General features: G+C 50.9%; 1 protein-coding gene across 1 annotated transcript in view; it reads right to left on the bottom strand.

The window, feature by feature from the left end:
* Window positions 1–287: 287 nt before the first annotated feature.
* Window positions 288–12,543, bottom strand: part of TSPEAR (thrombospondin type laminin G domain and EAR repeats) — a 58,776-nt gene continuing 46,520 nt past the window's right edge. Inside the window, exons 9-11 of the mRNA XM_075542899.1 lie at window positions 5,750–5,937; window positions 3,985–4,086; window positions 288–441 (exon numbers count right to left, since the gene is read on the bottom strand). Coding sequence (XP_075399014.1) covers window positions 288–441; window positions 3,985–4,086; window positions 5,750–5,937 — 444 coding nt within the window. The remainder of the gene's footprint in view (window positions 442–3,984; window positions 4,087–5,749; window positions 5,938–12,543) is intronic.

The following is a 12,543-nucleotide window of genomic DNA, read 5'->3' as shown; positions in this document are numbered from 1 at the left end:
TGGGGGCGCCCTTGCTGGGGAGACGAGCACAACATAAGGTCATGGGCAGGGCCACCAAGGTGGGCGGTCCAACTAGACAGAGGCTGGGTCTGGGACATGCCGGGACCTCCAGTCCAGAGGAGGGCCTCCCATGGACCATCCACCCCGGCTAGCACCATCTTCTGCTCCCACCCAGAGGTCCCAGAATCTTTGGGGGGATTTGGTTAGGGAATAGGGATGTATTGGTGCACTAGGCAGGGTCCTGCCCTGTCCTTCTTGCTTCCAGCCCCTTCTCTGGCCACGAACTTTCACTCCATCCTCAGCCTCAGGACCTTGGACAGGGGCTCCTTGGCGCTGGAGTACATGAGGTAGGAGCCGGCCGTGGTGTTGAAGGCCTCCCAGTCTCTGCAGCCAAAGGTTGGGAGGCTGTGCACGGCCACAAAGCCTTCATAGCCCTGCCACCTGCGGAGAGAGACAGTCAGTGGGGAGCCGGTTCCATCCAGCCCCCCCCACACCCCGCTTCCATCCCGTGACCCCAGCTCATCACAGCGGCCATTCCAAGACACCGTTCCTTCTTCCAAGAAACACTGGCTTCTCCCCTGAGCCTGGGGTGGATGCGTAACGTATTGCTTAGGTTGCAGAAACGGGGGAAGAAGATATAGCCTCACGCAAAGGAAAAGAAGGTCATTTGAAAGACAGGGAAGGAAGACGGAAATGAACGTCAGAGGAGACTGAACCTAACTCTTGCCTATGGAGTGGCTGAAGCGAATGGAAGAAATGATGGAACGGGAGAGCTGGACAGAGAATTTCAATGGATAGCTCGGGAAGACAAAACAAAACATAACAATCAAATGTACAAAGACCGGAGGTCAAAAACCAAGACGAAGGAACCGAGCAAAAGATGTAAGCCCCGCGGTACCATCTTGAAGACCTCTATAGGAAAGATATTTAACAATGCAGAAAGCACCCAGAGAAGATGGAAGTAATATGCGCGTCACTTCACCAGAAAGAACGCTCAGCCCTTTCAGGAGGTAGCACTGGTGACACAGGAGGAAATCTAAGCTTCGCTGAAGGCCCTGGAGAAAAAACAAGGCTCTAGGAATTAATGGCATATTAATTGAGATGTTTCAGCAAGCGAATGCAGTGCTAGCTAATAGTGCATACTCATCTGTGAAATCTGGAAGACAGGTAGGGGCCAACCAACCGGCAGGGATCTGTAGTTGTGCCCATTCCACAGAAAGGTGACCCGATAGAAGCCATCAACCATCACCGTTAATATCACATGCAAGTAAAATTTTACCAAAAACAATTTAAAAATGCTCTCAGCAGCGCATTCATATGGAGTTGGCAGAAATTCAAGGTGGATTCAGAAGAGGCCATGGGATGAGGATACCATTACTGAGGTCAGCTGGGTCTTGGCTGAACGCGAGATCAGAATGAGGTGTGCCTGTGTGTCTTAGCAGTGCAAAGGCGCTATTACTGTGCATATCAAATTATTGGTAGCATTAAAAAGAATGGGAATCCCAGGACACTGAATCATGCTCATGCAGAACCTGTACACAGACCGAGAGACAGTTGTTGGAGCAGAACAAGAATGTGGTTGAAAGTCAAGGGAAATGAGTCTCCCTGGGGGCCTGTTGCCTTCACCACACTTAGCCATTCTGTATGCTGAGTCAATAACTCAAGACGCTGAGCCATATGAAGAAAACTGAGGAATTAGAATTAACAGAAGGCTAATTAAGAGCCTGCAATACACAGATACCACGACTTGGCTTGCTTTGTGAGGCAAACTTTAGGCACCGGCTGGTAAATACCACAGATTGCAGCCTTCTGTGTGGCTCACACCTCCACACAAAGAAAACAAAAATCCTCACAATTGATCAATCAGTTGCATCATGAAACATGGAGAAAAGTTGCCCATTTGTCAAGGTTTCATTTTACGTGAATCCCCAGTCAACGCTCACAGTCAAGAAATCAAATGATATATCGCACTGGGAAGATCGGCTGCAAAAGACGTGCTATAAAGACAAGAGGTCACGTTGAAGATTAAGGCACGCCTCACCAAGCCACGGTACTGGGGACTTTCAATGACCTGCATGTGTGTGGAACCGGAAAAGCCAAAAGGAAGACCAAAGACGCGCTGCCTCTGACGATGGTGTCGATGAAGAGTATGGAAAGTCCCATGGATTATCAGAAGGACAAACAGATCTATTCTCTAAAGACATACAGCCAGAATGTTCCTCACGGCGTCTGGACAGGTTATCAGGAGGAACCATTCCCTGCAGCAAAACGTGATGCGTGGTAAAGGACTGAATCTGAGAGCTAGAGGTCTACGCTGAAGGAGATGGATGGACCCAATGAAATCTGTGCAGCTGGTCCAGGACCAGGTCTCCTTTCTTTCCATAGTACATGGGGTTGGAACCAACTGTACAGTACTAGCGATCACCACCATTTCTTTTTCAGCTCATAGTTTGGAGGTTTAATATTTTACTTTTTGATGTTTAAACCATATAAAATGTATATTTGCATTTGACATGAAGTGAGGGCCTAGCTTTGTTTTCTTCCAGCTGGATAGTAAAGGACAGGGAACACCTTCCTGCTTTCATTGTGTTGAAATGTAACCTTGATCACCTTGAACGGTCCTCAGCGGCTGGCTCTACTCGGGGCTGGCTCTGTCCCAGGCCACCCAGGCACTCGCTAACTTTTACTTTAAACAATTTGCTTTCAGGACCTTCTTGGCCATCTTTGAGATTTTATTGTTCCACAGAACATTTAACATTACTTTGTCATATTGGAAACTCTATAGCACTAAATGTCTAAAATATAGATGACTAAGAATAAACCCACAGTCATAGGAGAAACTGAAAACATTACTAAAAATACGCAGTCAAGCAGGCCACCCAGCCCCATTGGTTCTATAAATGAATTTAACCAAAGAAAGCAGCTAAATTAAAGCCATTTGATCGATCTCACAGGCAAAGCTGGAAAACTGTGATATCTCTTTATTAAGTTAACATTCACTCACCTCAAACTGGATAAAGTCTCCAAGACAAAGCCAGGGAACAATTTCATTTCACGTTACTGACGCAAAATCCCAATAAACAATTGGAATTCGGTGGCATACTAAATAATTATATACCATCATCGAATGACATCCATCCCAGGAACCTCTGTTATTATGCATCTGCATATCGACAGATTGAGGGAGATCCACACTATCTACTTGCAAATGCCCAAGGTCACCACTTCTCTGTGACGCAGCCATCATGTTCATTAACAACTGAGGGCAGCATTGCCTTCAAGGGTGTCAGAATTAACCTGTGTCATTAAAATCAGAGCAGGCGGATCTGATGGTCACTACAGCTTCTACTCAGGACCGTTGTAGAGTTTCCAGCTAAGCAACCTGACTAAGCAGGGAAAAGATTAGAGAGAAAAGGGGCAAAATTGCCTTTTTGCATAGCTGTAATTATATTCATAGGAATCCCTGTTTAAATTGATAAGATAACTTGGTAGGCGGAGAGATCCAAGAATAGAGCATGGTCCACAAAAGTAGCTGGAAATGGAAAATTCTGAAAACCTCATTCATTATCATCAACTTCATTATAATCAAAAGGCTCCTGGGAAATGAATTTAAACAAGGCTGACATCGTGTTTCTAAGAGGAGAGCGGCATGATAGCTAGGGTGACATGGCATTATCCTGGATGGGGCATCTGGTAGGGGAAATGGCCACAGCTTACAGACTGATGCGTCTCTGTGCTGCGCTTCCAGGTAGAACCTGGAGCTCCACAAGTCAGCGTGATCAGCGAGCCACCTGGATAACTGCAGAGCAATGACCCAGGCTCTCCCCCTACTCAGGTGGTAGGCTGGATGAAGCTGGGCACATAAGACCTAGGCCAATGGCCTGTGGATCACTCTGAGTGGCCGATTCTCTGCAAGTCCAACTGAGACTATCTAAAGGTGAACCAAGGTGGTAGGAAGGCCCCTGCCGCTGGGCAGCTCTTTACCTGTAAATAATACTGTTTACCGAGAAAGTATTTCCATCGAAGGAGTTAGCAACCACCAGGAAATAATCTTCTCCCACAGAGAAGAACTCCCAGTCCAGGGCACTGCAGAGACAAGGGAGCAGACAGGAGGGCTGTTATTCGCAGATGGCCCAGAAGAAGGCCAGGAGGTGTGAGGGAGGTGGGGGACGGAGGAAGGGTGTGACTTGAAGCAACTCCTCTCATCTCGGACAAGGTGCCAAGGCCCACGAGTGCTCTCCCCAAGGAAGCAGAGTGAGTTGGTCGATTCAACAACACCAACAAACTCAAACCATTGAACTGGTTGAGCTGATGCCAACTCATGGTGGCCCTGTGTGTGTCAGGGTAGGACTCAGCACTCCCCCTTCCCCACCTCCACCCCACTCTCCAGGGTGTCCTGCGGCTGATTTCCAGAAGTGGATCACCAGGGCCTTTCTTCGGACAAACTTCTGGGTGGATTCAAATCAACCTGAGGCCTTTTGGAATAGCAGTCCAATACGGGAATGATTTGTCCCGCCCAAGGACTCTGTCTATTCTAGGGTGGCAGGAAGGAGTAGTAAATCCGTGGTTCCCTTTTAAGAAGGCCCAGAGTCATCAGATGGAGAGCCCTCGCTTGTGTCCAGCCCACATGAGCTGGAGCCCCTCTGGAGGCAGCAGCTGGAGGACAAGGGCTGTGACATTGCCCAGCTGAGACTTGCCTCCTTCCGCCAACAGCTGTTCGGGCCCCCTGAGCGACTGAGGACATAAAAGCCTTCCTGACACTGGGGAATTGCTTCTAGTTACATTCTGTCTTAGGCACTAGGCTCGCCTGGCTCTGCTAAGGGCAGAGACCTGAGGGGATGAGAAAGGGGCCTGCTGGAAGCACTCGCCCACACCCTGTCATCCTGAGTAGGCCCCAGACCTTGACTCTGCCGCACACCTCACTGATGACCACAAGTTCTGCTCTCACTTTACAGATAAGGAAACCGAGGCCCCACCACACAGCAAGTAAGTGGCAGGCTGGTGCCACAGTCCAGGCTGCTGCCTGAGGTGCCCGGTAGGTCTCTAAGCTGAGGGATCCTGTCTTCTTGTGGAGACTTCGCTCCAGGTTACTAGGGAATCAGGAGGCCAGCTGAGAGCAGGAGCTGAGGTCGGATGCCGGGGAGTGTGAGGGTCCTGGGGGATATCCAAGGACACGCAGGGCTAGGGAAGAGAGGCCCCTTCTTGCTCCTACCCTAAGCAAGATCAGATCTGGGGACGAGTCCAAAGCCACTGTGTTAATTGGCTCCCAAGTGGTGACCAGGACCCTATCTAGTGAGAAGGGTACACTGAGGCCCCTCAACCATCACCCCATCACCATCAGCCCCATGTTCCAGGCAGTGAGATTTGCCATGGCCCCAGGCCAGCTGTGGGATGCTACATGTGTGGCTTCTTCAATGACAACCGAGTGGAAGCATTGTACTGTGTAGACAGTGTCCGTGACTGTTTATTGCACCCTGGCTCGTAGAAGTTTAACTCGATTGAAAGTTGAAATGGGTTTAATGCAATAGAACGTATGAGAATTAGCGGTGACTCCCTGTTCTGTCTGCAGAGCAATGGTGAATACAGTGATTTGATGCTGCTGATGTGGAAACCCGTTATGCTTCTGAAGCACACCATCTGGAGGCAATCGGGGCAGAGATTATGAACATACGACACGAAGTCACTTGCCACTATGCTGAACTCCAAACTAGCTTCGCCCTTCTAACCAAAGAGCAGCCTTCAGGGGTACCTGCAAGTGGGGATATCTTGGAACTTGACGAACGTCTGTGCAGTGACATTCAGCTCATAGATGACCGAGTTGATGATGTAGGAGTCGTTTTGCACTTGCATTTCAACATCGTAGCTGTGGCTGTTGGCGACGGCGAGAAAGATCCTCTCCCCAATGTGGAACACCTCCCAGTCGGCAGCACCGAACGTCTAGGGCAAAAGCCAAGATGACAGATGAGTGAAGGGATGGACGGTAGGACACATCAGGGGCTGCTGCCTTGGCTGCCCACGTGTGGCTGGAGCATCCGGGCGCTCCCACACCCTGCGTGGTGTCAGACACACGACACACCTCCATCCGTCTTTGCTCAGTTTCCCAGCCTTTGGGGCCCCTGCATGAATCTTAATGCCAGACGCACACACATCAGAAGAGATGGCCTTGGCAGAGCGGGGAGTGCCTGGAAACACACAGAAACAGTTGCCATCACCACCCTGAGCTGAGCTGTCTGCCTTGAATGGAACTGGACCAGCAGATCTCCCCAGAAGCCAGCGCTTGGACTGTTCCTTTTTTTTTTTTTAAACCAAGGCTCTGTAACAAAACCAAGACAAGTGTAGCACTGAGAGAACCTGTTTGTAGCCAGCCGCTGACCACAGAGATGCGTAACCACATTTTATGTGTAACAAGCCTATGCGTGGAAGGAGGAGCCCCAGTAGCAATGCTTTTGATTCATCCTTACAGACATCTGAGTAGGGTCTTGGACACCAGGTTGGTTTAAAGTTCAAGACAAATCAACATGGATGGGGGGGGGGATTATACAATCATCTCAATGGATAAAGAAAAGTAGTATTTAATTATACTCACATGGAACCTAGACATAGAGGCAGTCATTGGACCCAAACAAGTGGGTACCGCATGCTTTACAATCAAGGAAGGTGTGCATCAGGATTGTATTCTTTCACCAGACTTATTTAATCTGTGTGCTGAGGAAATAATTTCAAAAACTGGAATATATGCAGAAGGACCAGGCATTAGGGTCAGAGGAAGGTCCATGGACAACCATCTGTATGCAGATGACTTAATCATGCTTGCTGAAATGGACGCACTTGCTGATGAAGATCAAGGACTCTAGCCTTCCGTACGGATTACAACTCAGTGTCAAGAATACCAGCATCCTCACCACTGGACCAAGAAACAACACCATGACAGAGAAAAGGGAAACGTCACTAAGGATTTCATTTTATTTGGATTCGCAATCAGTGCTCATGGAAGCAGTAGTCAAGAAAACAAAGGACAGTGTAAGATATGACAAAATAATAATTGATAAATTATCAAGGGTTCATGGGCGAGGGGGGAGGTAGCCAGAAGGGAAGGGGCAAATTGAAGAGCTGATGCCAAGGGCTTAAGTGGAGAGCAAATGTTTTGAGATTGATGAGGGCAACATGTACAAATGTGCTTTACACAATTGATGTATGTATGGATTGTGATAAGAGTTGTATGATCCTCCAATAAAGTTGTTTAAAAAAAAAGAAAGAAAACAAAGGACATATTGCAGTGGGAAAATCTGCTGTCCTAAACCCAACCCAACTCACTACCCTCGAGAGAGACAGTTCCAGCTCAGCGACCCTAGAGGGCAGAAGAGAACCGCCTCTTGGCTTTCTGAGACTCAAACTCTTTCCTGGAGCAGCCAGACTCATCTTTCTCCTTCAGAGTGCCAAGTGGGTTCCAACCACTGACCTTGTGCTAAACAGTTCAATGTGTAATCCACTACTTCACCGGGGCTCCTGCCTAAGACGTCTTTAATGTGCTATAGAGCAAAGACGTCCCCCTGAGGACGACGCGCTCCTAGTGGAAGCCAGGGTCTTTTCAATCACCTCATCTGCGTGTGAAAGCTGGACCCTGAAGGAGGAGGGCTGCAGAAGAGTGCGTTTGAATTTTGGCATTGGGCGCAGAGGTTGAAAGTGCCAAGGAGGATCTGAAGAACAAGCCAATCTATCTTGGAAGAAGCCAACCGGCTCCTTAGAAGTTAAAGTACATTGGCACATATGCCAACATCATCATTTTCAAAGCATTCTCTTCCCACTTGAGCCCCTGATATCAGCTCCCCATTTCTTCGCCCACCCTCCCCGCCTGCCCTCCCTCATGAACCCCAGAGAAGTTATAAATTATTATTTTCATATCTTACATCGTCCTCCATTGCCCCCTCCCCACTTTTCCATTTTCCCCCTGGGAGGGGGTTATAGATTGATCCTTGTGACCGATTCCCCCTTTCTCTTCTCACCATCCCCTAATCCTTATCTCTACTCGCCTTGTTGGCCCTTGAATGGTTTATCTATCCTGGATTCCCTGCATTGCGGGTTCTTATCTGTAGCAGTGTGCATGCTCTAGTCTAATCCGATCTGACACACTGAATGAGTGTATGGATTGTGATAAGTGATGTAAGAGCCTCCAATAAAAGTAAGAAAACAACTAGAAAAATGAATACAACAAACAATATCATTCAACTGTACAGGCAAAGATTGTTAAAATGGCAAATACTTTTGTACATACATATGTACCAAATTAAAATAATGAATATTTTATTGTAAAAAAATACAACCAAAAAACTCTTAAAAATAAAGGTAATGTAATGAAGCTTTGTTTCACATGCTTTGGATTAAGAGAGAAGGGATCCTGAAAGGCAGAGGGCCAGAGAAAGAGAAAAGTCCTCAATAAGGTGGATTGACAGGGCACTTATAACAACAGGCTCACACCTAACTACCGCTGTGAGCATGGGCGGGAGACCGCAGACCAGGCAGTGACAGCCAATTCAATTGGATCTAAGAACAAACAGCATGTCAACAGTGTACGGCGCATACTATATGCTTCTGTTTATGTCAAGTGCCAGGATAGGAAGCGCCAAGATACGGTCATAGGACGTAAAGAACAGATTTGGGCCACTGGACACTACTGACAGCAGACCTGCGGGCGGACATTCATGAAGAAAGCAAAAGGTCATTAAAAAGCCAAGAAGGAAAGAAAAGGTCAGCGTGGCCCCTTGCTGGCTAGCACAGGGGCTGTTCAATCACAACACAGCATTCTGAGCTAAACATAAAACCTGGTTTCCGCGCAGTAGCCAGCAGAGAGCGCCTTTGCCTGCCTTGCTCCCAGCACCCAGCAGCGGCAGCCAGACCCGGTTGTAGAGGCGCCCAGAATGTAAACGCTGGGCTCTGGGACATAAAGGAGGGCATAAATCTCCCTGTGCCAGCAGGGCGACCAGGGCGATCGGAGGGGCGGACGCCTCCGCAGACAGGGGCTGAGCAGAGTGGAGATGGGGAGAGGGGGCAGCAGAGAGGCCTGGCGCGGCCTCCTCGGTCTTAATCTTAGAGAGAGGGGCTTCAAGGAGATTCTCAGACAGCAGGAGCGCGGGGCATGGAAAGGATGCACGCCCCTGGCCAGCAGGGTCCACGAGCAGCTGCGTGGGGTCCCAGTTCGATGCGCTTTCGTGCGCGCGCGTATTTGTGTGCGCATGTGCGCCTGTACCAGGACTCCATGAGTCACGGCCCAGCGGGCCAGCTGGCTTCCCGGGACCTGGACGGCCCGCTGGTCATGCCCATGGATCAAGCAGTCTGGGGTGTGTGTGTGTGTGTGTGTGTGTGTGTGTGTGTGTGTGTGTGTGTGTGTTGGGGGGGTAGGGGTGGGAGGGGGGTGAGGAGGAGGCCAGGGGGCAGGCGGGGCAGCGGGCCTGCGCAGCCCCTTGAGCTTCACTTCGAGGCGGCTCTGTGCCTCATCCCCTCGGTGTGTCCAGCCAGGGTCAGGCAACGGACTTGAAGGAGACAGGGGACACCCCCGTTCCTGGCATTTCAGGCAGACAAGCAAATGCTTGTTTAGCCTGTGGGCACGCTGGGCCATATTTGATACATCCTTTTACTTAAAAGCAATCCTTTTATGAAATGAAGCAATTCTTTGTTTTGCCTTTTTGGCACCAATGACCACGCTCGGCCGTTGACTAAAAGGTTGGTGGTTTGAGTGGACCCAGAAGCACCTGGGAAGAAAGGCCTGGTGATCTACTTCTGAAAAACCCGCCCTGAAAACCCTGTGGAGCCCAGTTCTACTGCGACACACAGGCTACCAGGAGCCAGCGTTCACCCCCCTGTACGTGGTGTTTGGCGCTGATCTGTATTTTCCTGGCCAGGTGCTGGCAGATGCCCAGCCTTGCAGTCTGAGGTTGCAGGTGCCCGTCCTCCACACACCTGGAAGAGCCTTCCCCTGCCCTCCCATGAGGTCCCTCAGCTTCTCTGACGGGAACGGAGAAGCTGGTAGTCCCTGACCAGGGCTGCACCCCCTGGACAGCCTCTCTGGCGTCACAGCTCCTGCAGGAACCACATGATGTGGGGCTAAGTCCCCACATCACAAAGCTCTGTGAGTCTCATTCATGCAGTATGAGACCCTGAGAGTAGATGCAGCCAGGCTGGGCAGCCTCCTCTGCCTCCCCTCCCTCGTGGAATCCCCCGACCAGAATGGTCCAGCAGCTCAGAGGCCTCTCACCAAGGCAGGGTGAGCCTGAGACCTGGCGGGAGCAGCTGGAGGGCAGAGGTTCCCAGTGCTCTGAGGAGGAGCCTCTGGGCAGAGCTCTGCCAGGACTTGATCCTCAGTGGAGGGAGGAGGCTGAGCTGGCAGGTCAAAGGGGTGTGGACAGAGCATCTCCTGGCTGACTGGGTTCCACCTCTGCCTGGCCAGCTCACAGAGTTTCTCTTTGTTCTCTCCCCACCCTCAGCAGACCCCACTTCTCCCTGCCCCCGTCCCCCAGGCTGCCAAAGCCACTTCACAGAGAAAACAGAAGCCTCCCAAAAAAACGGCCTCATGAGTGAGGGAACGGCTGCCGCCCTTCACGAAGATCCTGCTGGGCCGGGCTCGGGTGGCCTCAGGCTGACCCAGAACCTTCCTTCTGCTGCTGCCGTCAGCCTCCTGTCTGTCCATCCTGGCCTCTGAGCTGCATCTCGGTGCTTCCTCCCCTGCCACTGTGGTGTGTGTGTTCATACGTGTGTGTGCACGTGTGCATATGCATGGGGTGCCTGGGTGGCTGTGTATCAGTGTGTGTGTGTGTGTGTGTGTGTGTGTGTGTAGCAACGGGGATCGTTAGGGATTTGTTCTACAGTCATGACATGGGCCATAGGGTGACCAACAGTCCCTGCTGAGGCTTGGTTGCTGCGGTCATTGTCACAACCAACAATCCTCCATTCGCAATTCCCAAATCCCTAAGCTTGGAAAGCTGGAAGCTTTGCCTAAGTCTGTAGCAAACTCGCTTAGAAGCACCATTCCTCTCTCCACAGCGGAGTCTTTTTATAGCCTCTATTTATCCTAGTGGTCACGTGCAGGCTGCAGAGACGGTCATGCTTTCCATTACAGGCAGGCAGTCTGGGGCTCACAGGGAGCCCTTGGGCTGCACATAGGCAAGCAGGCCACTGTGAGCTGATGTGTGCCCGCGAGGGTAGGCCTTGCTGCATGTGCTGCATACACATGTGTGTCCAGGTGTGTGCGCATGTGAACATATGTATGTTTCCAGTCCTTCTCAGGGATTGGGGGCCAGTCCCTATTTAGCCCAGGATCTTAATCCAATTTTCCTAGTGCTTTTATTTCACTCCCCGTCCCCCATATCTACATTCTCAGTTGAAACTGAGTTTTCAGCAAGCACACAGCGTCACTGCCACAGCTCCTGGTAGTGCCGGCAGCCCCACCCCCACCCCTCTCCTAGTCCCTGACTCAGGAGTCCCCTAAGGGCTTAGTGACATCCTACCAGGTATCTCAAGGGCATTTTACACGCGGTCATCTCTCCCTGGTGAAAATCTCCCTCTGCATTTCACCCTCATTTTCACCCCAGCACATGCACCAGCCAGGCCACCAGGCAATAAGCCCCATCTCGCTCTTTGTGCCCACCCTCCTGTCTCGCCTTCCTGGGGTCGACAGCTTATAGATGTGACACAAGGCCCACACCCCCTCTGCTCAGGGTGCAGGAGCTTGGTCTTTTGGGGGTGGGATCCTTTGTTTCAGAAGATGCCCACTCATTAAAGCCTTGGTCCCTGGCACCTGGCAGGGAGCTCAGAGGGCAGGGCATAAGGCATGCACCTGCCTGGCCTGCTACCAGTGTTCTTCAGGGTCGGCTGTAGGACCCCAGGGCACACATGTCCCCTTTCTTTCGATCTCATGCCTCTGCAGTGGGAGGCTGCCGCCCGAAGAAGGCGCCCTGAGCCCAGGGACCGTGTGCCCCACGCGTCATACTCAGGTCAGCTCGCGGCTGGGAGCACCTACTTTCAAAGCTCCTCACGTCAACGGCTTCAAAGTATGCTCTCTTTGAGATGCTGCAACGCCCCAGAGCGAACAGCAACAAATGAAATCTCCCCAACCCAAGCGGATTTGAGTACAATACAGAAAATGTTGGCAAAGCATGAAAGTGGAGCTTTGTGGGTTTCACAGAATTCTTGCCTTGTGGAGAAACGTGTCTTGGAAGGAAGCCACCTCCTAGGCAGGGTTTGTGCTAACGGGTCTCAGCACCCTCACGATCCCTCCCACAGGCACTTGCAGTGTCCCAAACTGCCTGTCCCAGCTCCTGACAGTTCTGCCCGACATGGGGCTGGGACAAGACCTGTTACGTCCACTAGACCCTGCTACTGTCTCCGTCCCTTTCCTCCTGTTTTTAAACCTTGCTTAGTTTTTCATTTCTAGTAGACATTCTCCAGCCCTTCAGATCTGCTCCCCTCCGTTACGGAGCCTGAACCCTCAGCCTGGGCTCTGGGGGCTCCACGTCTGCCTCTTGGTCCTCCCTGCGAAGGACACCTCTTGTG

This window comes from Tenrec ecaudatus, chromosome 2 (genome assembly GCF_050624435.1).
Source record: "Tenrec ecaudatus isolate mTenEca1 chromosome 2, mTenEca1.hap1, whole genome shotgun sequence".
Taxonomy (NCBI): Eukaryota; Metazoa; Chordata; class Mammalia; order Afrosoricida; family Tenrecidae; genus Tenrec; species Tenrec ecaudatus.
Note: the sequence above shows the minus strand (reverse complement) of the source record. Positions and strands in the feature narration are given on the sequence as shown.